This window comes from Triticum urartu, chromosome 1 (genome assembly GCF_003073215.2).
Source record: "Triticum urartu cultivar G1812 chromosome 1, Tu2.1, whole genome shotgun sequence".
NCBI lineage: Eukaryota > Viridiplantae > Streptophyta > Magnoliopsida > Poales > Poaceae > Triticum > Triticum urartu.
Window position 1 is genome coordinate 387,648,667 of NC_053022.1, and position 22,750 is coordinate 387,671,416.

The 22,750-nt window shown below is 44.9% G+C and overlaps 3 protein-coding genes across 3 annotated transcripts; 2 read left to right on the forward strand and 1 right to left on the reverse strand.

Moving 5' to 3' along the window:
- Positions 1–297: 297 nt before the first annotated feature.
- On the forward strand, positions 298–5,025 carry LOC125514019 (uncharacterized protein At5g01610-like). Its single transcript, XM_048679269.1, has 3 exons — positions 298–512; positions 1,773–1,827; positions 4,493–5,025. The coding sequence occupies exons 1-3, from the start codon at positions 426–428 to the stop codon at positions 4,861–4,863; spliced, it is 513 nt and encodes a 170-aa protein (XP_048535226.1). The 5' UTR covers positions 298–425; the 3' UTR covers positions 4,864–5,025.
- Positions 5,026–5,271: 246 nt separating this feature from the next.
- On the forward strand, positions 5,272–10,785 carry LOC125514005 (cell division control protein 48 homolog E-like). The gene has a single exon (XM_048679246.1). It carries the CDS (start codon positions 6,547–6,549, stop codon positions 8,947–8,949), a length of 2,403 nt encoding a protein of 800 aa, XP_048535203.1. The 5' UTR covers positions 5,272–6,546; the 3' UTR covers positions 8,950–10,785.
- On the reverse strand, positions 10,345–15,231 carry LOC125514011 (cytosolic endo-beta-N-acetylglucosaminidase 1-like). Its single transcript, XM_048679258.1, has 11 exons — positions 14,537–15,231; positions 14,292–14,429; positions 13,915–14,024; positions 13,712–13,823; positions 13,526–13,633; positions 13,107–13,219; positions 12,955–13,036; positions 12,304–12,384; positions 11,891–11,946; positions 11,527–11,662; positions 10,345–11,248 (listed from the first exon to the last, which is right to left on the reverse strand). The coding sequence occupies exons 1-11, from the start codon at positions 14,996–14,998 to the stop codon at positions 10,514–10,516; spliced, it is 2,133 nt and encodes a 710-aa protein (XP_048535215.1). The 5' UTR covers positions 14,999–15,231; the 3' UTR covers positions 10,345–10,513.
- Between the last annotated feature and the right edge of the window lie 7,519 nt (positions 15,232–22,750).

The following is a 22,750-nucleotide window of genomic DNA, read 5'->3' on the forward strand; positions in this document are numbered from 1 at the left end:
CGTGGTAGGTTGGAGCCTCGGAGGATACCACGTCAGTTTCGTGGCCTCCTCCTCCTCCATCCCGTGACGTGCCACCCACAATCATATGCTAACCTGACGCCGTCAACTTCTATAGTGTTAAAAACAGATAATGTCGTTACCAGAAAGACCAGGCCCACAGACCATCCCTACGGTCACGAATCTCAACGCATCATTGACCGGCTTGCATACGCCCAAGTCCATACACCGCGTGCACAGCCGCGATATCTCCGCGACACCGCCGCACGACTAGCCTCGTCGTCACTGTAAAGCTTAGATAAAGTCCGGTAGGTCGCGGCAGCGCTCTCAACTCCATCGCCTTCCTCCGATTCCGGCGATCCAGACCGAATCCGGCCGATTCGAGGCGGACTGGGGGTTCGGGGCGGGGAAGAGGGGAGGAGGGGGAGATGGACCAGGTGCTGAACAAGGTGGGGAGCTACTGGTTCAGCAAGAGGGCCAGCAAGGAGATCGACTCCATCGGCGACGACCTCAACGTACGCCCTCCAATCCCTGGTCTGCATTGCGCTTACACTAGGAAGGTCTCCACCGTCTGCGCCGACGCCTAGTCGCTAAATCGAGGATAAGCTAGACTAAATCGAGGATTATTCGCCTGCGTTTGCCACGAGATCCGAGATGTCCAGGAGGATGGATAATTTCGATTTGTGCATCGTATTAGATTAATCCGTTTCCTTGAGCCGCGGAGATATGATTCCATCTTTGTCTTTCCAGGGTTTTCAGCTGGGAGATTGCTTCTAGATCTAAGTAATGTATTTATTGTGTCATAATTCTCCAACCAGTGTTGAAGTTCCTTGGTAATTGACTCAACTAGATTGGGTTTACAGGGAAAGATGTGATTTAGCATGAGCCTTGTAGTAAGCAGAGTCTACCTGTAACCTCGCATGGGTAATCGATTTATCATTTATGTTAGGCTGTAATAGTGCGTGAATATGCATTCGCCTATTCGATCTATCTCATGCTATTTAAATGTTTCCAGTACTAATGTAGACAGGATAGTATGTGCAAATCTTGAATGTGCACATCGTCTCTCTCCACTTTATCTTGTGGGTCATACTAAAGATGTTTAGCTCGATGTTTCTTTGCTACATGTGTATTTAAACTTGTAGTATTTATGATAAGAAGAATGTCCATGGTTTCCTTCATAGAGTTACAAATCTGATTGACACAACAGAGGAAATTCTTAACCACTTTCCTATAGCATAAGTATAACTAAAGAACCAATAAATAATTATTGTTTCCAGCTCATGCTACTGGGTTAGGCAACCTCACATTCAGATTCCTGAAACTCTGACATGATTGTTACGACTTTTGACTTGAGGAATAATGCATGAAAGACACGCAAAACAATGCTACTATTTTTTTATTGGAATCTAAGCTAATGAATCGTTAGAAATGAGTTTATATACCTGTACGAACATCACCTCTGAAAGTGTGTCAGGCTATTTTGGTGCAGTGCGTCCTACCAAATACACATGTCCGCAGCGATGCACATGAGTGATAATACTAGTTATCTCTGTTATGTTCTGCTGTTTGCTTTGTAGCATTGGAAGATTTTTATTTTACAGTAATTTATCTTACTTAAATGTGTTTTCAGTATCAATATGAATGTACTATGTGAAGCATCTCCCACTGTTTTGATGATTTACGTTGTATTTCCAGACCCTGCTTATAGGAAAGCCAAAGCTCTATATGCATTTCCAGCTTCTAACATAACATTATGTACATTTTGAATCCAGTCGGTCTCTTCCAGTATTGGCGGGGGAGCTAAATGGATGGTGAACAAGATCAAAGGTATGCCATGTCTACTCTGTATTTTCTAATGGCAAACTATGTTGTAGCAAATACCAAATATCCATACGATATTACCTATATGGTATACTGCTGGTACAACACTCCAGCAGTATTTAAAAGTTTACTATTATAAGTATGGCACAATATACTTCTTAGTATATAAATTTTGATGAAGCTCATTAGCTGATGCACATCGATATCTAGTATTGATAGAAAATAGCAATGCTTGTTTACACTTCATAACTAAATGGGGCAGCCTGGTGCTATGTTACATGGTACGGGGATACGAATACGGGGATACGGGTACGGCGATACGGGAAAACGGCATTTTCTGAAAATAGACTTACGGGGATACGGCGAGTATATGTACAAATGCGCAAATAATTCAGTGGTTCAAGCAGCAGCACACAACAGTAGTTTAGTACTGAATAATTAAATAAAACATGGAATAGAAATATGAAGTAAATGTGCTAACTTGAAGGCCAAGGCGTCAAGCTTCAGATGATTCATCTCCTACCATCTCTTGCTCAAATATTGGCTGCGGCTTCACGATCTTCCTCGTGAAGTTGCTCGAGGACAGGATGAGCAATCTTGTTACATATCTTCACACCAGAACCTGAAATCTTCAAAAGATGTGCTCTCACTCTTGAATAACTTCCTAGGAAAACCTCATCACAAAAGTGGCATTTAAATCTTGAAATTCCTCCACGACCAGAGTCACCACCAGCAGTGTTGTATCTTGTAACATGAACCCACAGGGGATATTTAGGATTGGTATGCTGGTTCTCCTCAGCGGCGTTACTCCCAGAACGACAAATAGAGCATGGACAGATCGACATAGACGCCATTCCCTAATGCTGCGGCACTGCCGGCGGCCCAAAAGAGAGATCAGCCCGGCGCTGCGTCTCACCGCCGGCGTCCGGCGGGAGAGATCCGCGAGACGCTGCTTGCTGCCGGCGGCGCGGACAGATCGCAGATGCGATGTGGCAACTGCCAGGTGACGGCGGCGATACGAATGAGTCGTGCGTGAGGGTTTGTTTTAGCGATCATATGTCCATATGAGGCAGCCCACGTCGGCCTCCTGATGGGCTGTGGTTCAAATCTTTACATCCCTACGTATCCCTGAGGTATCCCTTCGTATCCCAGCCGTTTTGCAATTTTTTTCCTTTTTTTTAATTCAGAAAAAGTGGATACTTCGGGATACGTGTATCCCCTGCGTATCCATGCGTATCCCCGTTCTGGCCACGTTTTTTGCACCGGTACGGCACCTCCCAGCCGTATCCCTGCAACATAGGCCTGGTGCATGTAGCTCCCGCTGGTGCAGGGTCCGGGGAAGGGTCTGACCACTTTGGGTCTATTGTACGCAACCTTTCCCCACATTTCTGCAAGAGGCTGTTTCCAGGACTCGAACCCGTGACCTCTTGGTCACAATGCAACAGCTTTACCGCTGCGCCAAGGCTCCCCTTCCACTTCACATCTAAATGGGACTTCTTAAAATTGTGATTTATGTCTGGTTGTGGTTTATTTACATTTTTGATATTTCTGATAGCTGTGTGTTAGTGATATTGAGCAATGGCCATCTATAATTTTAAGGCGCTAACATGTGCTCCCTCCGTTTCAGAATAATAAAAAGATGTATTTTTTAGAGCTGGGCACACAAATTTAGTGTTGGTGACGTGTCTATATGGCCCATCTCTTTTTCCTCACAAAGTCATTAAGTTCTCCTTTTCCTCCACAAAGCAAGGCCTTGCAAGCACACTCTTTTTTATGACACTTTTTAAGGGCAAGTAGGAAGACATTGACTAAAATTGCATTGGAACTTTGGAAGTGTAGGACAGTTATTTTGACAAAACTTGGAGAGGCTAAACGGACGTCTATTTTGAAACGAGGGAGCAAGAGGAAACCAAGACATACTCAGATAATTGAAAATATATCACTTACCAGTTATGCACCACCTTTTTAGGGATAAAAAATAATAGCAGATTGTTCATTTTATTGGAGTAAATCTGGAAGGGGCGGCATTTGTTAGTTTTTGGAGCAGTACAAGGTTTTGACGAGTGAATGCCTTGCAGGAAAATATCCACTCATATTTCATATGCCATGTGGTCTAGTACCCAGTTAATGCTGGTTCCCTTTATGTGATAACCAAAAATGTGGGTTTAATTGTATTAACTAGAAACAAAGCAGTATCATGATGATGTATTCTTGAATACCAAAGGCATGCCAGAATCATCCCGAAACTCTGATGAGTTTATGCTCTTATCGGCAACCCTAGTTGTTGTATTATTTTGTTTGCTTTAATGATCATCAATTTCAGGTGACATCTTTTGATTGGCCAAAATGTCAGTTTTGGTAACCATGAGTCACATCTATGTAAAGTAATGCTAGTAAGGGTCCATCTGCATTGCGAGCAAGGCGTTACATGAGAGATTACCTTGAGGGTCATGTTCATGATCTTACTATGTCTCCCCATCTTTTTATAGACATAGCCACTTGTTTTGTTCCTTTCTCTCTGTCTGATTGTCTTGCAACAAAAATTGCTTCTGAAGCAAGCAAAATAGGCAAAAGCTTTGGCATGTTGAGAAGGCTGAAATTTCCAATGTTTACTGATCTTTTTCTTCAAAAACACGTTTGCTGACCTGAGTACAACGTGTCTTGGTCGCAGGGAAGCTGCAGAAAGCATTACCAGATCTTCTCAAAGAATATGACATGCCAGCAGGCCTCTTCCCACGGGACACAACTAATTACGAGTTCAATGAAGAGACAAAGAAGCTGACAGTGTACATCCCGTCAGCTTGTGACGTCGGGTACAAGGACTCATCGGTGGTGCGGTTCTTCACCTGTGTGACCGGCTACCTCGAGAAGGGAAAGCTTTCTGACATCGAGGGCATGAAGACCAAGGTGCTTGTATGGACCAAGGTGACCTCCATCAAGACCGAGGGCTCAAAGGTCCATTTCACTGCCGGCATGAAGAAGACCCGCAGCCGCGATGCGTATGAGGTTGTCAGAGATGGCATCATCATAGACAAGTTCTAGAGCATACCTGTACCTGGGCTGGCAGGTGCAATGTAATTACTTAGATATGCTACATTGGAATCTGTTGTGCTATCGGATCGGCCTATTAACCAACTGTGTTGCTCAAATCTCCCATCCATGACTTTCTCTATATCTTGGCAATGTGTGCTTGTTTTGCTGTCATCCTGATTCTTACACCAGACCAGAAAGGGCGACCGGACCGGGGCGCCATGTTGTATCCAGTTTTTAGTTTTGAATTCCTCTTGATCTTTGGGTGTGATGTGGCCTGTAAACGCCATCAAGTTTGGATGCAGGTGGCAATGCAGGAAATGGAGAGAAAAATAGATTATGGGTGTGATTTTTGCTTGTTTTCTGGGGGAGGGCTTCATCGACCTCAAACCGTGCTTGTGCTCTAGTCTCTACATTTTTGCTTGTTATCTGATTGAGGCTTTGCCCAACACATTGCATCCTTGTACGTTTTGTTTGTTGCTTTTTGGCCCGGTAGATGACTTTGTTAATTCAAAGTTGGTCGTTGTAATTTTATTTTGGGCGGTAGATGACTTTGTTAATTTAAAAGTAGGACCTTGAGCCTTAGTTCTACTCTGCGTTCGGAATTACTTGTCTCGGAAATGGATGTATCTAGAACTAAAATACGTCTAGATACATTCATTTTTGTGACAAGTAATTCCGAACGGAGGGAGTAGTAGAAAATAAAACAAACAAATGCATATTATAACAGATCATAAACGCAAAATACTATGAACTGCCTAAACCTAGAGTTTGCAAACAGGAAAATGTCAGAAATGCGCACCAATGCACAGCTGTTATGATTTGCATATTGCATATTTGCAAAGCTTAGAACACACTCCCCTCTCTTTTCGCCTCCTCCTGCTATCCACCCATCATCTGTACCAAAGCCAGATCGAGGCCGCCGCTTCTCTTTCTCAGCCCTAATGATAGGAACCGAGATCAATTCGAGCGCAAGCACACAAGATAATCAAGAGAACCGGGGAATCAGAGGAGTGATTGGGTTTTAGATACCCCGAATCATGTCACACATACAAGTTCTCTTGGACCGAGCTAATTCTACCAAGTAGCTAGGGTTCTAGAGCTAGTTACAATATTTGAAGAAAAAAATGATGCCCGATCCACGGCAGGAAATGACCCACGGCAGTTAACTGAAGGGCAGTGAACAAGCTTCAGTTATTAACTGTTAAATTTGTCGGACGGTAAACAGGAGAGCTGAGCGTCAACGTGAGCCGTTCGTTGATCTGGCGAGCTTCAATCGTAGCCATCCATCGAATCGTTGTACTTTTCCTGAGCTTGTTTCTTCAGTCCGTGTCTCGCTGTCGATTTCTTCAGTTATCTTCAGGTTCAGATTAGCAGGGTCCTGAGCCTGACACCGAGTCCTCCTCGATCGACCGTCTCCTACCTGGACTGGAGTGGACTCTCGTTCACTTCCCATGGCCAAAGAAGACCCACTCCGCCGGGACGCCGGATTCCTCCTCCCTATCAACTCGGGCTATACAACTCCGACACCAACCCCCTGCTCCAGGAACAGGGAGAAAGATGCTATAAAGGGTCAGCCGATCTCCTCAACTTCCTCCTCACATCGCACAGCGAGATCAAGGATCCAAGGATCGTTTACCCACTTTCCCAAGGAAAACAACTGAATCCAATCGAGACAAACGCGCGTCCCATCCCATGGCGAGCCAGGGCGACGCGAGCGGGAAGAAAGACTACTCCACGGCGATCCTGGAGAGGAAAAAGTCGCCGAACCGGCTGGTGGTCGACGAGGCGACCAACGACGAGAACTCCACCGTCGCCCTGCACCCGGACACCATGGACAGCCTCGAGCTCTTCCACGGCGACATCGTCCTGCTCAAGGGCAAGAAGCGAAAGGACACGATCTGCATTCTACTCCCAGACGACACGTGCGACAAGACCAAGGTCCGGATGAACAAGGTCGTCAGGAAGAACCTGAGGGTCCGGCTCGGCGACGTCGTCTCCGTCCATCAGTGCCCGGACGTCAAGTACGGGAAGCGCGTGCACGTACTCCCCGTCGACGACACTGTCGAGGGGATCGCCGGAAACCTGTTCGACGCCTTCCTAAGACCCTACTTCCTCGAGGCCTATCGTCCCCTCAGGAAAGGAGACCTGTTCCTGGTGAGGGGCGGCATGACGAGCGTGGAGTTCAAGGTTGTGGAGACCGACCCCGCAGAGTACTGCATCGTCGCCTCTGACACGGAGATATTCTGTGACGGCGAGCCTGTCAGGCGGGAGGATGAGGAGAGGCTCGACGACGTCGGCTACGACGATGTCGGCGGAGTCAGGAAGCAGATGGCCCAGATCAGAGAGCTGGTTGAGCTCCCGCTGCGCCACCCCCAGCTGTTCAAGTGCATCGGTGTGAAGCCTCCAAAGGGCATCTTGCTGTATGGGCCACCTGGGACCGGCAAGACCCTCATTGCCAGAGCGGTGGCTAATGAAACAGGGGCCTTCTTCTTCCTGATCAATGGCCCGGAGATCATGTCGAAGATGGCCGGAGAGAGCGAGAGCAACCTCAGGAAGGCGTTTGAAGAGGCCGAGAAGAATGCGCCGGCCATCATCTTCATCGACGAGATCGATTCCATAGCCCCAAAGAGAGACAAGACCAATGGAGAGGTCGAAAGGCGTATTGTCTCGCAGCTGCTCACTCTCATGGATGGGCTCAAGTCCCGCTCACATGTTATTGTCATGGGTGCTACCAACCGCCCGAACAGCATCGACCCTGCTCTCAGAAGGTTTGGCAGGTTTGACCGGGAGATCGACATTGGAGTCCCCGATGAAGTTGGGCGGCTTGAGGTTCTCCGGATTCACACCAAAAACATGAAGCTGGCTGAAGATGTTGAGCTGGAGCATGTCTCGAGGGACACTCACGGGTATGTCGGCGCTGATCTCGCCGCCCTTTGCACCGAGGCTGCTCTCCAGTGCATTCGCGAGAAGATGGATGTTATCGACCTCGAGGATGACACCATTGATGCGGAGATACTGAATTCTATGGCTGTCACGAACGACCATTTCAAGATTGCATTAGGGACAAGCAACCCTTCCGCCCTTCGTGAAACTGTCGTTGAAGTTCCAAATGTCTCTTGGGAAGATGTCGGTGGTCTTGAGGGTGTCAAAAGGGAGCTGCAGGAGACCGTCCAGTATCCGGTGGAGTACCCAGAGAAGTTTGAGAAGTTTGGCATGTCTCCCTCCAAAGGTGTTCTGTTCTACGGCCCTCCGGGCTGCGGCAAGACCTTGTTGGCCAAGGCGATTGCTAACGAGTGCCAGGCTAACTTCATCAGCATCAAAGGACCGGAGCTGCTTACCATGTGGTTTGGTGAGAGCGAGGCCAATGTGCGTGAGATTTTCGACAAGGCAAGGCAGTCGGCACCATGTGTCCTCTTCTTCGATGAGCTCGACTCGATTGCCACCCAGAGAGGAAACAGTGTAGGCGATGCCGGAGGTGCCGCTGATAGGGTGCTGAATCAGCTTCTCACTGAGATGGACGGAATGAATGCCAAGAAAACCGTGTTCATCATCGGCGCCACCAACAGGCCAGACATCATAGACCCTGCCTTGCTGAGGCCGGGGCGCCTTGATCAGCTTATCTACATTCCTCTGCCCGACGTCGAATCCAGGCTCCAGATCTTCAGGGCCTGCCTCAGGAAGTCTCCTGTGGCCAAGGACGTCGACCTGAATGCGCTCGCCAAATACACACAAGGGTTCAGCGGCGCGGACATCACGGAAATCTGCCAGCGTGCGTGCAAATACGCCATCAGAGAGAACATTGAGAAGGACATGGAAAAGGAGAGGCGGCTGAAGGAAAACCCTGAAGCCATGGAGGAAGATGAGGTGAACGAGATCAAGGCTGCTCACTTCGAGGAGAGCATGAGGTATGCACGCCGGAGTGTGAGCGATGCTGATATTCGCAAATACCAGGCCTTTGCTCAGACGCTGCAGCAGTCCCGCGGTTTTGGCAGCGAGTTCCGGTTCCCTGACCAGCCGGCGGTGGGTGCTACAGCTGCGGCCAATCCTTTCGCGGCAGCTGCCACGGCAGCTGAAGAAGATGATCTCTACAGTTAAATTGTCTGTTGTGTCTTACACTTACTGTATTATATTAGGAGTATGCATCTATAAGACATAGGAAGATCATGTAATCATATTTTTAAGTGCAGCGTTGTGATGTATATAATGAAGATTGTACCCTCCAAATGAAAGAAAAAAAAACATTTGTCTCCCATTCCAGTCTGTGTGTCAAGGATATATCCATTGGCCTGTGGTACAATTCTCTTGTTCTCTACAGGCCGCATCAAGGGTATTAGCAATTTAGCATTATATGTGATGCTATTTTTTCTTCTTTTAAATGTACTAGTTCAGTTTTGTTTCGGCATCTTAATTAACCTTCTGTTATACTGCAGTTTTTCTTTCCTTTTTTTGCAAAAGATTATCTCTACTGAGAAATGCCAGAGCCTCTCCAGAATGTTGACAAATTAGTTTAGCTGAAAAGCTCTGCAATGCGCCAATACCAAATTTTGGATTCTCCAACAAAGTAACTGAAATGATCTGTTCATTAGTACCTGGTTTGGCATCTGTCCCCCTAGCTGTTCAGTATTGGCCCCTTTACCACATTCGCAATCAACAGCGCTCCACGAATTCTGAAGCGTGGGATGGCCATACTCTCAAGCTTAACTTTGGAAGAAATTTTAGCCCAGGACAAATCTTGAGCCTCCAGCATTAACCTGGTCAATCTCATGGTTGCCCTGAAAGATATACCAACAGCGGAGTTTACTCAACCAGCTCTGTACATTAATTACAGGGAAGTGACTCGAGCCTTTATTTCTCCCATATAGAAAATACAAGTCCCTTCAGAAGTTGAGGTTTTCCTCTGGCTAGTAAGTAATAGTATCTCATAACAAAATGATGACCATGGGCAATCTGAATTGTCTTTTGTTCAGAAACTGAACTGTGCATCCATCACCTGCTCTTTGATTGTGTAGTTGTTCTTCCGAAAAAAGGATTGTGTAGTTACTACTAACAATATCTTGGAAATTATCCTTTTCTGGCTTCTACACTGGCCATTGATTATGAACCTGTGGCTGAGTTTTGGGTTTCTGATGAACATGAAAAATTAGAAACGGCCTCGATTTAAAACATGTTGTTTGGATGGATATCAAACAGGTGTGGTGGCTTAAAGAAAACAGATGCTTCCTGTCTCCAGATCCATTTGAAACCCCTGCAAATTGGATGGGAGTGATGCCGTCAGGCTTTGGAGGGAGCTGGAGGCTCTAAACCTAGCCTCTCTCAACCAGCATAGGATTTCAGACCCGCCACCGACCCCATTTGCTCCTGGATCCCCTCAACAACTACCCCGCTGGAGTTGAAGTGAATCCCAAAGAGCTTCCACATTTTCTAAACATTAAACAAGGCTTTCTCCACAAGCTAAATAAGCACTGCTTGTGTAATAAGCAACCAGCTTACTGGTAATATCAAGAGACAATTCAAGTAAATATGATCACAAGTTCACAGCAGCTTCTCACACCAACCCGATCGGTTTATTTCTTTGTTCCTTCCTTCAGGGTAAAATGGAATATGGTAATGGAGGGAATCGTTACATTGTAATTGTATCCATGTTACACACCAGTCTCAACTACTCAACTGGCACCAAAAACAACTTTGGACATTCCTCGAGTCCTTGGCGACTACCATCACGCCCACATGCTTGAATGATAAATTTCAGGCTGGTGACTTCGTCGGGAACTTGGAGGTCTGACATATAGAAGGCTTCAACAGTTGCGACACCAAGAAAGCTTCTGGAAACCTTGGCATTGGAATCCCCAATCAACTTCTCCACATATATGTTATACTTCATGAATGATGCTTGATGGCTGGTATTCAACTTCCAGCTAATTTTCAGACTCAGAAGCTTAGATGTGTTGGAATTATTTGACCAAGAGATGTACTTGCCTTCAGTCACCCATGATTCTGCTGAAGGGAACTGTGTGTTTTCGTCCATGTTCCGGATGCTTATGTGGCCCAGTGATGCATGGTAAGGCCACAACCTATTTGCATCTTCCTCTGAGCTTTCATCTTCATCTGCTTCTGAATTGATTTTGCCACTAGTTTTCAGTGTGCAGACAATGTTGATTCCAATCAATGTGTAGCTGGCACTGGACTGGACAGTTGCTCGGTAGATGACCCAGTTTTGGTTATCTGGAGCATGTGGTTCTACCTTATCAGATTGAACATATGAGCTGTACAAGCGATGCTGTTTCTTTCTACTGAATATCGCTATGTCCTCTGCAATGAGAATTGAGGTATTCTCCTTGTTTCTGGATAAAAAGTCCAGGGACAATCCTAGGTCAGAGTTTGCTTCAGCGTTGACCTGAATCAATCACCAGGAAGGAACTCTTGTCATTTTGCTGAGAAGAAAAGAGCTTACTGAAAAAGCAGATCAGTAAGGTAAGGGTGTGCATGTAGTGTTAGCATGGACATACTTTTCCTTGGCACTTAGGGACCTCGTGTCAATGTTAGTAATAAATAACAAGAAACATTTGTATAGTGTGATTGAAACATTTGTATAGTGTGATTGGGAATGAAGTGAAGGTTTCACAGAGCATGAAGTGCCTATGCTCAATGATCAGTTGGAAGATATTTTCTCACCGAATAAAAGAGATGTACATATCCATCTTCCATGGAAAGTCCTCCATTAAAAAGCTGCTCTGAGAAAATTGCATTCTTCCTGAGATATCCTTGGACTGTCACACAATCCCCTCCACTGTACGGCTCATCCTTGAAACTATACATCAACCAGCAAAATATGGTCATAAATTAGAAAAGGCTGTAGAAGCAATAATATGACATGTATATAAGCCCAAGTTCAGTTAGCACAACAAAATAATGAACAGTCAGTCTGCTTGCCCAACAAAGTAGAGGGAGTACACCTTTCTAGCTCTAGCATAAGAAATGGAAAATAATAAGAATGCAAGGCACAAATATTTATATCTAAACTTAACGGTGATCTTACTTGATAGAAGTTCGTACTGGTGGTTGAACTTCATCTCCAGTGTACTTAAGCATAGGCTGGTAAAGAAGGGGCCATCATGACACGTTAGTTCAGGATGGGTTGACAAAGAAGTCACCTTTAAACCCCTTAAAGAAAGCAGCAATTTTTAGAGGTAGGCATGGCAATGGTGTTTTTCAAACATAGCTTCACCCCTACAGTTTAAACCCTTTCTGGTAACACATCATATTTTATAGAGGCGCAGAGAAAGAAGTGCTAAATGATCAATGTATCAGTCAGGTAGGAAATTTCAATTCAAACCATGCAACACAGCATGTATAAGGTGCTTTTAAATTTAATCATTTTGTGTCAAGGTGTAAAGTGTGAACATATATGTAAAAGACATGATCCATCAGGATCTGTTGGCAGTATAGTACCTGAAAACTCTGGCAAGAAATATTGTTCCATGGATCACCTGAGACTTGTAGACCTTCAGAGGAGACCTGGTAACCATGACCCTGGAGGAAATCAAAAGTTTAAAGCCATTTAATATAAAAATATAAAAAGGAGAAATTTCGACAATTGGATAGAGAAACTGAAACTATGAATATATGATATGAAGGAAAAAACATTAAGCAACTCATATACTATTCCACTAGTTAAACTCAGTATTAGGTATATATTGTTGCATATCAAATCATTGCACATTGTGCTAATATTGGCACTGTAAATATATACTAAGTGATAAAGTAGTATATATATTACCACACTGTAGTATATGAGACATGGCTATAACTACACCTGCTGAACAAGTAGATTGAAGATATGAGCACTTAGGAACTACCACTAGAACGTGGCAAGGCTTTAATAGCTATTCATTCTAAAAAGTCAGCATCAAGAATCACTGTATCATCATTCCTGGGGTTAGAGGTTTTGTAAACAGCTTCAACATCATATGACATGCCTAAGATGCAGATTCTATCATTAATTATATTCTGAGTATGGTTATGTACTGTCTTCTGCATCCAGTATAATTAATAACAATGTTCTGATAATTGGTGCTACAGTAATAATCACTGGAGATGTACCTGATCAAAATCTGAGTAGAAGGGTAATCGTTTCGGATAGCCCCGAAGAACATCCCATGATTTTTCAACGAGGCCCCACCAGCTGCACTATTACTGGGTGAATACTTTCAAAAAGTATGTCAGAACTTGGGAGAGTGTTAGCAGTACGTTACCGATTTTGTGCACTCTGAAAGTCAGGTTGTTGCTTAGTTTCATATATCCATCCAGGAGCGAATATGGCAGTTGAGACATCATCTTTTTTGAGTAGATCAAGGGCAACATTTGTCTAGCAAAATGGACAGTTGACAGTTTAATAGAATGCATTTGCATTCGGGCAAAATAGTTAGAAAGGCTGATCTACTACATTACTGTAGTATTCAATCAATGTTGTATAGCCAGCATGTTTTACAACACTTGAGCATTGGAGTATGTATCTATTTAACACTTAATATGCAGGGCAATAGTTGAGTTACACTCAGAATACCTTACTAATTTAGTTGCCAGTTTCGAAACATAGTACAGACAGGAAAGAATGCAATACACTGCAGCAAGAATCGTGAGTTGAACCAAAAAGAGAGAAGATTTCACGTACATTCCATTGCCCACCACCGAAAGTATTTCGGCCGAAAACATCAATACCCATGTACACATCATACTTCCGGTCACCAGCAGTTGCAGCTGAATCTCGTGGATATTTTTCCTACCAAAATCATCCCAATTTTTGCAGGTAATCATTAAGGGGATATTGCGGGGGACCAGAAAAGGAAAAGAGGGTTACCTTCCATGTATAATTGACAAATAAGCCATCACACAAATCAAAGAATGGCTTGTTATGCTCGTTGAGCTTATCTTGCCAGTCGAGATCGCCACCCACTGTAATTGCATCATACCTGTAGTAGCGCCAAGTCAAAGACGCCAAATAGTTCATAAAACAAGTTTCACAACTAAAACCAGTCATGCTTATTGCACAGTAGGAAATACCATATGACTAAAGATCCAGGAACAGCAGCATGCATTCTCTTGGTTAGATGATTGACAAACTCTTTCAGGTTATCGATGAACTGAATGTCGAGCTTAACCTCAATATTGATCTGAAAGATAATTCAGCATCAGCAACAGACATATCTCCAAGAACGGCAGCATAGACCAGATAAAATTCTTATGGCGAATAAATTACTCTGTAGTGGTCCAATTTAGTCACAAAACGAGAACATTTCACTCTCTCATGTATATCAAGTTTCTCAAATCCAATTTGCATGGGATCATATTGTGAAAAAATGCATCGTTTCTTTCACCAAGTACTGTATCGCTTCAGAAATCAGAACCCCAAATTAAAATATAGAGCATGTAAAGATTACCAGCCAGCCATCAAAGCCTAAGGCAGCAGCCAACTCTGCAAGCCTCTCGGCATACATCTGTGCTGAATCCTGTGTTGCAAACATCTCCCTGCAGATTTCTGCACCTTTATCCCACTCTGTGATGAACGTTCCCAAAACCTTGTCTCAAAAACCGGCAAAACAAAATTACACGACCACTTGAGCGAAGTCAAGAAGCAAGCAGGAGGAAGGCCGGTAATACCAAGCGTGGAGGCAAGAAAACGAACCTTGACGCCGTGGAGGTGGGCGGCGTTGGTCCAGCATGGCGGCGGGAGAGTGACGAGGTAGTGAGAGAAGTAGACGAAGACGTCGACGAGGTGCCAATGCCAGAGCGCGTAGGCATCGGGATTAGCGCCGCCCTGCGGCGCCGCGTCTTCGCGGTAGCCGCCCTGGAAGTCATGGCAGACGAGGAGGCGCCGCCGCGGCGGGAGCGGCGCCCCGGGGGAGGGGAGCGGCGTGGAGGCGCGGTTGAAGGGGAGGTGGAAGTTGGAGTCCTCGGAGAGGTAGGAGCGGGAGGCGAGCGCGGCGAGGTCGGTGATGGGGTAGGAGATGGGCGGCGCCGGCCTGGAAGCGTCGAACGGCGGCTCCCACTGACGCCGCTCTCCTTCGGAGACGGCGGCGTCGTCCGCGGCGGGAAGAGTCATGATGTCGCGGAGGAGACGGAGGAGGCGGCGCAGGGAGAAGGGCATGTGCTCCGCCGCCGTTGAACCGGCGGCGGACGGCGATGGTCTGCCCACCAAAAGTTATTGTCGGTCAATACGCAATTCAGCCCCTGGACTTGGCAACTATTAGTACGAATTTTATGGTGATTTTAGTCCAAAAATGAGCTCATCCCCTCCTCCAATTTAAATCCTTCGATGAAATGAGATCAATTTCGTGTTACTGAGCACTTGCTAGTTGTTGCTACACACACACGCATCCCACGCGAGGAGGTGAAGACTGACGAAGGACTAAAATAGTCGATCATTTGGAGATTTGGGTGATGGGGGGCTGTTGTTTGTCTGGGAAGCAAAGACTGAGCCACTATCCCAATTTAATCACCCCATGTGATGATCTGTTAGTCACATGCATATGCACGCTATGCTGTCCAATCCTTGTCTATTAGGACATGTACAATGGAGGCAGCACCATGCTGCTGCCCCAGTATCCACGTCGGAGTAAATATATGAAGCACCAGTTCCAATAACCAGCATGGTCCATCTTGTACTCTCTCTCTTTATCATCATCTTCTTTCTTTAAACCAATGGTTGCGCATGTCCTGATGCTTTACTCCTTGCTTTTGCTTCTTCTCTCTCCCTTTCCTCTTCTTTTTGGCTGAAGCACCAGGCTCCTCTGCAAGAGACCGCTAGCCTCTGCAAGCAGCACTCTTTTTCTCTCTCTCGTCATGCATCCGACGTGGAACGGCGGGGCAACACTCCAGCGTGGAGCATTGGCCATGCCCTTAAGGATGACGCTAGGCATTGGTCAACCCACGCGAGTAAGGGATCGGTCGCTTTGAGATCCAGCCGTTCGATTGGCCTTGCATGCAACATGTGGATCAGTGGGTGCTCGTTCCCCTCTCATTTTGCACGCGTCTATACTCTCCCGCATGCCTCGTTGTCGAAGATGTAAGGAGTCATAAGGCTCATGTGTTTCTCCATTGCGGCGGCTGGGGGCCGCAACATCGTCGGGGTCGCACCTAGCACTTCATGCTCCATTTGTAGCATTGCCATCGGCCACGCGTCGTTGGTCATAGCTCCGCTGGCCCGAGCATGCAACACCTGCGTGTCGTCGATCATAACTCGTAGCATCATCGTCGGTGGTGGTAGCATCGCCGACTAATGGATGCAACACCGCAACACGGGTCATGACATCATTGGTTGGGGGTAGGCAACACCATGCGTCACCGATGGCAGCACTACCGTCATCGTTGGCTGCATCGTTGGCAGCACAACGCATTGCCTGTCACAACCCCGCAGTCGCCACTTGCAGTAGTGACGGTTGGCACACACCGCCTGCTCGCAAAGCCCTTGTTCGCCACTCACATCGCCTTGTCACTGCGCCCACCGCCCTGCTAGCTTGCTCGAAGTACCCCTGCTACACACTCGCATCGCCATGTCACCATGCTTGTAGCGCATGCCGGTAAGTTCGCAACACCCCCTCTGCCTCGCCGGTGATCTCGCAGAACCATGACCGCCGCTTCCAGCACTGTCGTCCCCGGCTCTGCAGCAACGGTGCTAGATTTACTACGACCCCCCACCCAGCTCCGCGATAGCACCTTGCCCTCGTCTTCTTCACCCTCTTGAAAGTGCATCTCAATAATACTCTACTTTTGATGATTAATGACAAAACCATCTGAGAGAACTAATCATTTTAGTGAGTTTATTTCAGGATTTTGGACTAATTTTCATATACTAGTCCATGGCTATAACCTATAAGTAGGACATGATTGGTGACCCTACAAACAACTTTTCTAGTTGTTGTCCTCATCAAGCTCATCATTTGAACTTCCTAGGTATTTTGGCGAATTCAAGATTCATATTGAGTATAGGACAACCGTACTATGAAGAGGGGTGCAAGAAAATACTTTGGGTTTGAATTCCAAGAACAGAGACTCAGCCAAAGCTATCCCAAAATCCACTCCCTAGACATCTTTGAATTAATTCTCTAAGCCTTAGTACTTTTGAAGATTTTTTGCTAGTATTGTCGAGCCAGTTAGGGTTATTCATGCTTAGAGATCAAACCCATACACAACTATTAGAACCACCATCTTGTTGTTTCAAAATTGTAGACCCCTATAATCCACTTTGACAAAAACCTCCTATTTTGGTTGGCACTTCCAAGTCGTCTTGATTTGCTTCTCTTTACTCATGGTATAAGTTTGATGCCTCCGCTTTTTTTTCATCCAAAACTTCCAAGCTATGGCTAGCACTTTTCTGTAGATTTATCAAATCTCGCAGTGACTCTGTTTTGTATGGTACTACTGACCAATCTATTTTACTAGTACTTCCGAGCCATTCTATCATAGTAGGAAGGTGCTTCCTTTTTGTGTTTATAACCACTTCTCATTCACCATCGATACCTCCTAGTGATGTATTTCTTCTAGTTTCTGTACACTACCTTGGCGGCTCAAATTTATTTGAACTGGTTTGGTAGTTCCAGTAGGTTTCTATTGGTGCGTTCGATCCTATGCTACTTTTTTGTGTGACAACTAGGTTTTGGATCTCCTTTATATATTCTCTACCATACCCTTTGTGGATCAAAGCATCCATCCCATACCTTCACAACTCATTCCACTCATTGCAACCACTCCACTCCAACGCATCCCACTCCACTCCACTCAACCCATCAACCACATACAGGAAGATAGATCCAAGGCATGAGAAAAATAAAGAAGTGTTGAGTGATTCCTTGGTTTACTTCTTGTTTTTTGACAAACAAGAAGCCTCCCTTTCTTGAATCCCTACTCCTCAAGATCATCTCTTTCACCAAATTATATTCTTGTGACAGAGATAGTGTTCCTTCGGATTCTTGAGAAAAGCTTTGATTGATTTTTTTAAAGGGGTTCTTACAAAGTGAATTTACCACTACAGCAGGAAGGTCCTAAGACGACACATGTATCGGAGTGTGCAATGCATGAATCGCAAACAGTATGGTAATAAAATCATCACCAATAAAATGAACCGTGTGTGATGGTTGATCTATCAAGCATGATTCATATAAGAGTTACATGTGCGATACATGGCATACAATTAATTCATATGGCTATTTGCGATGGGCCAAAATAACGCAAACGGTTGCCTAGATCCAGATGTGTGCGACCGACAACATACAGGTAACCCAGATGAACTATTTGCGATGATCCAAAGAACACAAACAATTCAGTGTAGCAAGATATGTGCGATACTCGGCAAACAGGCCAGTAATCAGATTTATGTGGGAAGATTGATAATAACACAGACGATTCCTGCTAATAAGTTGTGCATGTTGTGGGCAAAAGCTTACTGGTAAACAATTGTCTGTGATTGTTGAAAACATCACCAGCGTGTAGTTTAATCGTGTGCGATGCGATTTGCTCTATCTGCACAACATCTAATTAAACATCCAATTACATAACTGACTACGCATAACATTTGTGCAGTGAAGGAAATATGCCCTAGAGGCAATAATAAAGTTGTTATTTATATTTCCTTATATCATGATGAATGTCTATTATTCATGCTAGAATTGTATTAACCGGAAACTTAGTACATGTGTGAATACATAGACAAACAGAGTGTCACTAGTTTACCTCTACTTGACTAGCTCGTTGAATCAATGATGGTTATGTTTCCTAACCATAGACATGAGTTCTCATTTGATTAACAGGATCACATCATTAGAGAATGATATGATTGACTTGACCCATCCGTTATCTTAGCACGATGATTGTTTAATTTGTTGCTATTGCTTTCTCCATAACTATACATGTTCCTATGACTATGAGATCATGCAACTCCCGAATACCGGAGGAACACTTTGTGTGCTACCAAACATCACAACGTAACTGGGTGATTATAAAGGTGCTCTACAGGTGTCTCTGATGGTGTTTGTTGAGTTGGCATGGATCAAGATTAGGATTTGTCACTTCGATTGTCGGAGAGGTATCTCTGGGCCCTCTCGATAATGTACATCACTATAAGCCTTGCAAGCAATGTAGCTAATGAGTTAGTTACGGGATGTAGCATTACGGAACGAGTAAAGAGACTTGCTGGTAACGATATTGAACTAGGTATTGAGATACCGATGATCGAATCTCGGGCAAGTAACATACCGATGACAAAGGGAACAACGTATATCGTTATGCGGTTTTACCGATAAAGATCTTCGTAGAATATGTAGGAACCAATATGAGCATCCAGGTTCCGCTATTGGTTATTGACCGGAGACATGTCTCGATCATGTCTACATAGTTCTCGAACCCGTAGGGTCCGCACGCTTAACGTTTGGTGACGGTCGGTATTACGAGTTTATGTGTTTTGATGTACCAAAGGTAGTTCGGAGTCCCGGATTTGATCACGCACGTGACGAGGAGTCTCGAAATGTTCGAGACGTAAATATCGATATGTTGGAAACCTATGTTTGGACATCGGAATGGTTCCGGGTGAAATCGGGAGTATATCGGAGCACCGGGTGAAGGAAATATGCCCTAGAGGCAATAATAAAGTTGTTATTTATATTTCCTTATATCATGACAAATGTTTTATTATTCATGCTAGAATTGTATTAACCTAAAACTTAGTACATGTGTGAATACATAGACAAACTGAGTGTCACTAGTTTGCCTCTACTTGACTAGCTCGTTGAATTAATGATGGTTATGTTTCCTAACCATAGACATGAGTTGTTATTTGACTAACATGATCACATCATTAGAGAATGATGTGATTGACTTGACCCGTCCGTTAGCTTAGCACGATGATCGTTTAGTTTGTTGCTATTGCTTTCTCCATAACTTATGCATGTTCCTATGACTATGAGATCATACAACTCCCGAATACCGGAGGAACACTTTGTGTGCTACCAAACATCACAATGTAACTGGGTGATTATAAAGGTGCTCTGCAAGTGTCGACTATGGTATTTGTTGAGTTGGCATAGATCGAGATTAGGATTTGTCACTCCGATTATCGGAGAGGTATCTCTGGGCCCTCTCGGTAATGCACATCACTATAAGCTTTGCAAGCAATGTGACTAATGAGTTAGCTGTGGGATGATGCATTACGGAACGAGTAAAGAGACTTGCCGGTAACAAGATTGAACTAGGTATTGAGATACCGACGATCGAATCTCGGGCAAGTAACATACCGATGACAAAAGGAACAATGTATGTTGTTATGCGGTTTGAACGATAAAGATCTTCATAGAATATGTAGGAACCAATATGAGTATCCAGGTTCTGCTATTGGTTATTGACCGGAGATGAGTCTCGTTCATGTCTACATAGTTCTCGAACTCGTAGGGTCCGCATGCTTAATGTTATATGACGATTTGTATTATGAGTTATGTGATTTGATGACCGAAGTTTGATAGGAGTCCCGGATGAGATCAGGGACATGACGAGGAGTCTCGAAATTTTCGAGACATAAAAATCGATATATTGGAAGGCTATATTCGGACATAGGAAAGGTTCCGAGTGATTTGGGTATTTTTCGGAGTACTGGAGAGTTACTGGAATTCGTATTGGGCCTTAATGGGCCATACGGGAAAGGAGAGAAAGGCCTCAAGGGTGGCCGCGCCCCTTCCCCATGGACTGGTCCGAATTGGACTAAGGGAAGGGGCGCCCCCTTCCTTCCTTCTCCTTCTTCCTTCCCTTTTTCCTATTCCATGTGGGAGGTGGAATCCTACTAGGACTAGGGAGTCCTAGTAGGACTCCACACTTTGGGCGCGCCCTATGAGGGCCGACCTCCTCCTCCCTCCATCCTTTATATACGTGGCCAGGGGGCACCCCATAGACACACAAGTTGATCATTGATCTCTTAGCCATGTGCAGTGCCCCCCTCCACCATAATCCACCTCGGTCATATCGCTGCGGTGATTAGGAGAAGCCCTGTTCCGGTAACTTCATCATCACCATCACCACGCCGTCGTGCTGACGAAACTCTCCCTTGGCCTCAACTGGATCAAGAGTACAAGGGACATCACTGAGCTGAACGTGTGTAGATCACGGAGGTGACGTATCTTCAGTGCTAGGATCGGTCGGATCGTGAAGACGTACGACTACATCAACCGCGTTGTCATAACGCTTCCACTTACGGTCTACGAGGGTACGTAGAAAACACTCTCCCCTCTCGTTGCTATGCATCACCATGATCTTGCGTGTGCATAGGATTTTTTTTTGAAATTACTGCGTTCCCCAACAGTGGCATCCGAGCCAGGTCTATGTGTAGATGTTATATGCACGAGTAGAACACAAAAGGAGTTGTGGGCGTGGGTATATACATATTGCTTGCCGTCACTAGTTGATTCTTGATTCAGCGATATTGTTGGATGAAGCGGCTCAGACCGACATTACGCGTACGCTTACACGAGACTGGTTCTACTGACGTGCCTCCCACACCGGTGGCTAGTGGGTGTCTGTTTCTCCAACTTTAGTTGAATCGGATTCAATGAACAGGGTCCTTTCTGAAGATCAAAAAGCAATCACTATACCGCGTTGTGGTTTTTGATGCGTAGGTAAGAACGGTTCTTGCTCAGCCCGTAGCAGCCACGTAAAACTTGCAACAACAAAGTAGAGGACGTCTAACTTGTTTTTGCAGGGCTTGTTGTGATGTGATATGGTCAAAACGTAATGAGATATAAGTTATTGTATGAGATGATGATGTTTTGTTGAAGTTATCGGCAACTGGCAGAAGCCTTATGGTTGTCTCTTTATTGCATAAGATGCAAGCGCCAAATAATTGCTTTACTTTATCGCTATGCTATAGCAATAGTTGCAAGAGCAATAGTTGGCTAGACGAGCATGTGACGACACGTTGATAGAGATCAAGATGATGGAGATCACGGTGTCATACCGGTGACGATAGAGATCATGACGGTACTTTGGAGATGGAGTTCAAAGGCGCAAGATGATCATGGACATATCATGTCACATATTTTGATTGCATGTGATGTTTATCCTTTATGCATCTTATTTTGCTTAGTTTGGCGGTAGCATTATAAGATGATCTCTCACTAAGTTTCAAGGTATAAGTGTTCTCCCTGAGTATGCACCGTTGCGACAGTTCGTCATGCCGAGACACCACGTGATGATCGGGTGTGATAAGCTCTACGTTCACATACAACGGGTGCAAGCCAGTTTTGCACACGCGGAATACTCGGGTTAAACTTGACGACCCTAGCATATGCAGATATGGCCTCGGAACACTGGAGACCGAAAGGTCGAGCGTGAATCATATAGTAGATATGATCAACATAATGATGTTCACCATTGAAAACTACTCCATCTCACGTGATGATCGGACATGGTTTAGTTGATTTGGATCACGTGATCATTTAGATGACTAGAGGGATGTCTATCTAAGTGGGAGTTCTTTAGTAATATGATTAATTGAACTTTAATTTATCATGAACTTAGTCCTGATAGTATTTGCATAACTATGTTGTAGATCAATAGCTCGCAATGTAGCTCCCCATTTTTTTGATATGTTCCTAGAGAAAAACTATGTTGAAAGATGATAGTAGCAATGATGTGGACTAGGTCCATGATCTGAGGATTATCCTCATTACTGCACAGAAGAATTATGTCCTTGATGCACCGCTGGGTGATAGACCTATTGCAGGAGCAGATGCAGATGCTATGAACGTTTGACAAGCTTGGTATGATGACTACTTGATAGTTTATTGCACCATGCTTTGCGGCTTAGAACTGGGACTTCAAAAATGTTTTGAACGCCACAGAGCATATAAGATGTTCCAAGCGT

What these genes read in the sequence shown, in the direction of transcription:
- LOC125514019 (XM_048679269.1), top strand. Translation starts at nt 426, where the DNA reads ATGGACCAGGTGCTGAACAAGGTGGGGAGCTACTGGTTCAGCAAGAGG. An exon ending in CCATCGGCGACGACCTCAAC is followed by an intron (nt 513 to 1,772) that starts GTACGCCCTCCA and finishes TTTTGAATCCAG; the next exon opens with TCGGTCTCTTCCAGTATTGG. An exon ending in GATGGTGAACAAGATCAAAG is followed by an intron (nt 1,828 to 4,492) that starts GTATGCCATGTC and finishes TCTTGGTCGCAG; the next exon opens with GGAAGCTGCAGAAAGCATTA.
- LOC125514005 (XM_048679246.1), top strand. Translation starts at nt 6,547, where the DNA reads ATGGCGAGCCAGGGCGACGCGAGCGGGAAGAAAGACTACTCCACGGCG.
- LOC125514011 (XM_048679258.1), bottom strand. Translation starts at nt 14,998, where the DNA reads ATGCCCTTCTCCCTGCGCCGCCTCCTCCGTCTCCTCCGCGACATCATG. An exon ending in TCGGTGGTGGGCAATGGAAT is followed by an intron (nt 13,220 to 13,525) that starts GTACGTGAAATC and finishes CCATTTTGCTAG; the next exon opens with ACAAATGTTGCCCTTGATCT. An exon ending in CCAGTACGAACTTCTATCAA is followed by an intron (nt 11,663 to 11,890) that starts GTAAGATCACCG and finishes GTTGATGTATAG; the next exon opens with TTTCAAGGATGAGCCGTACA.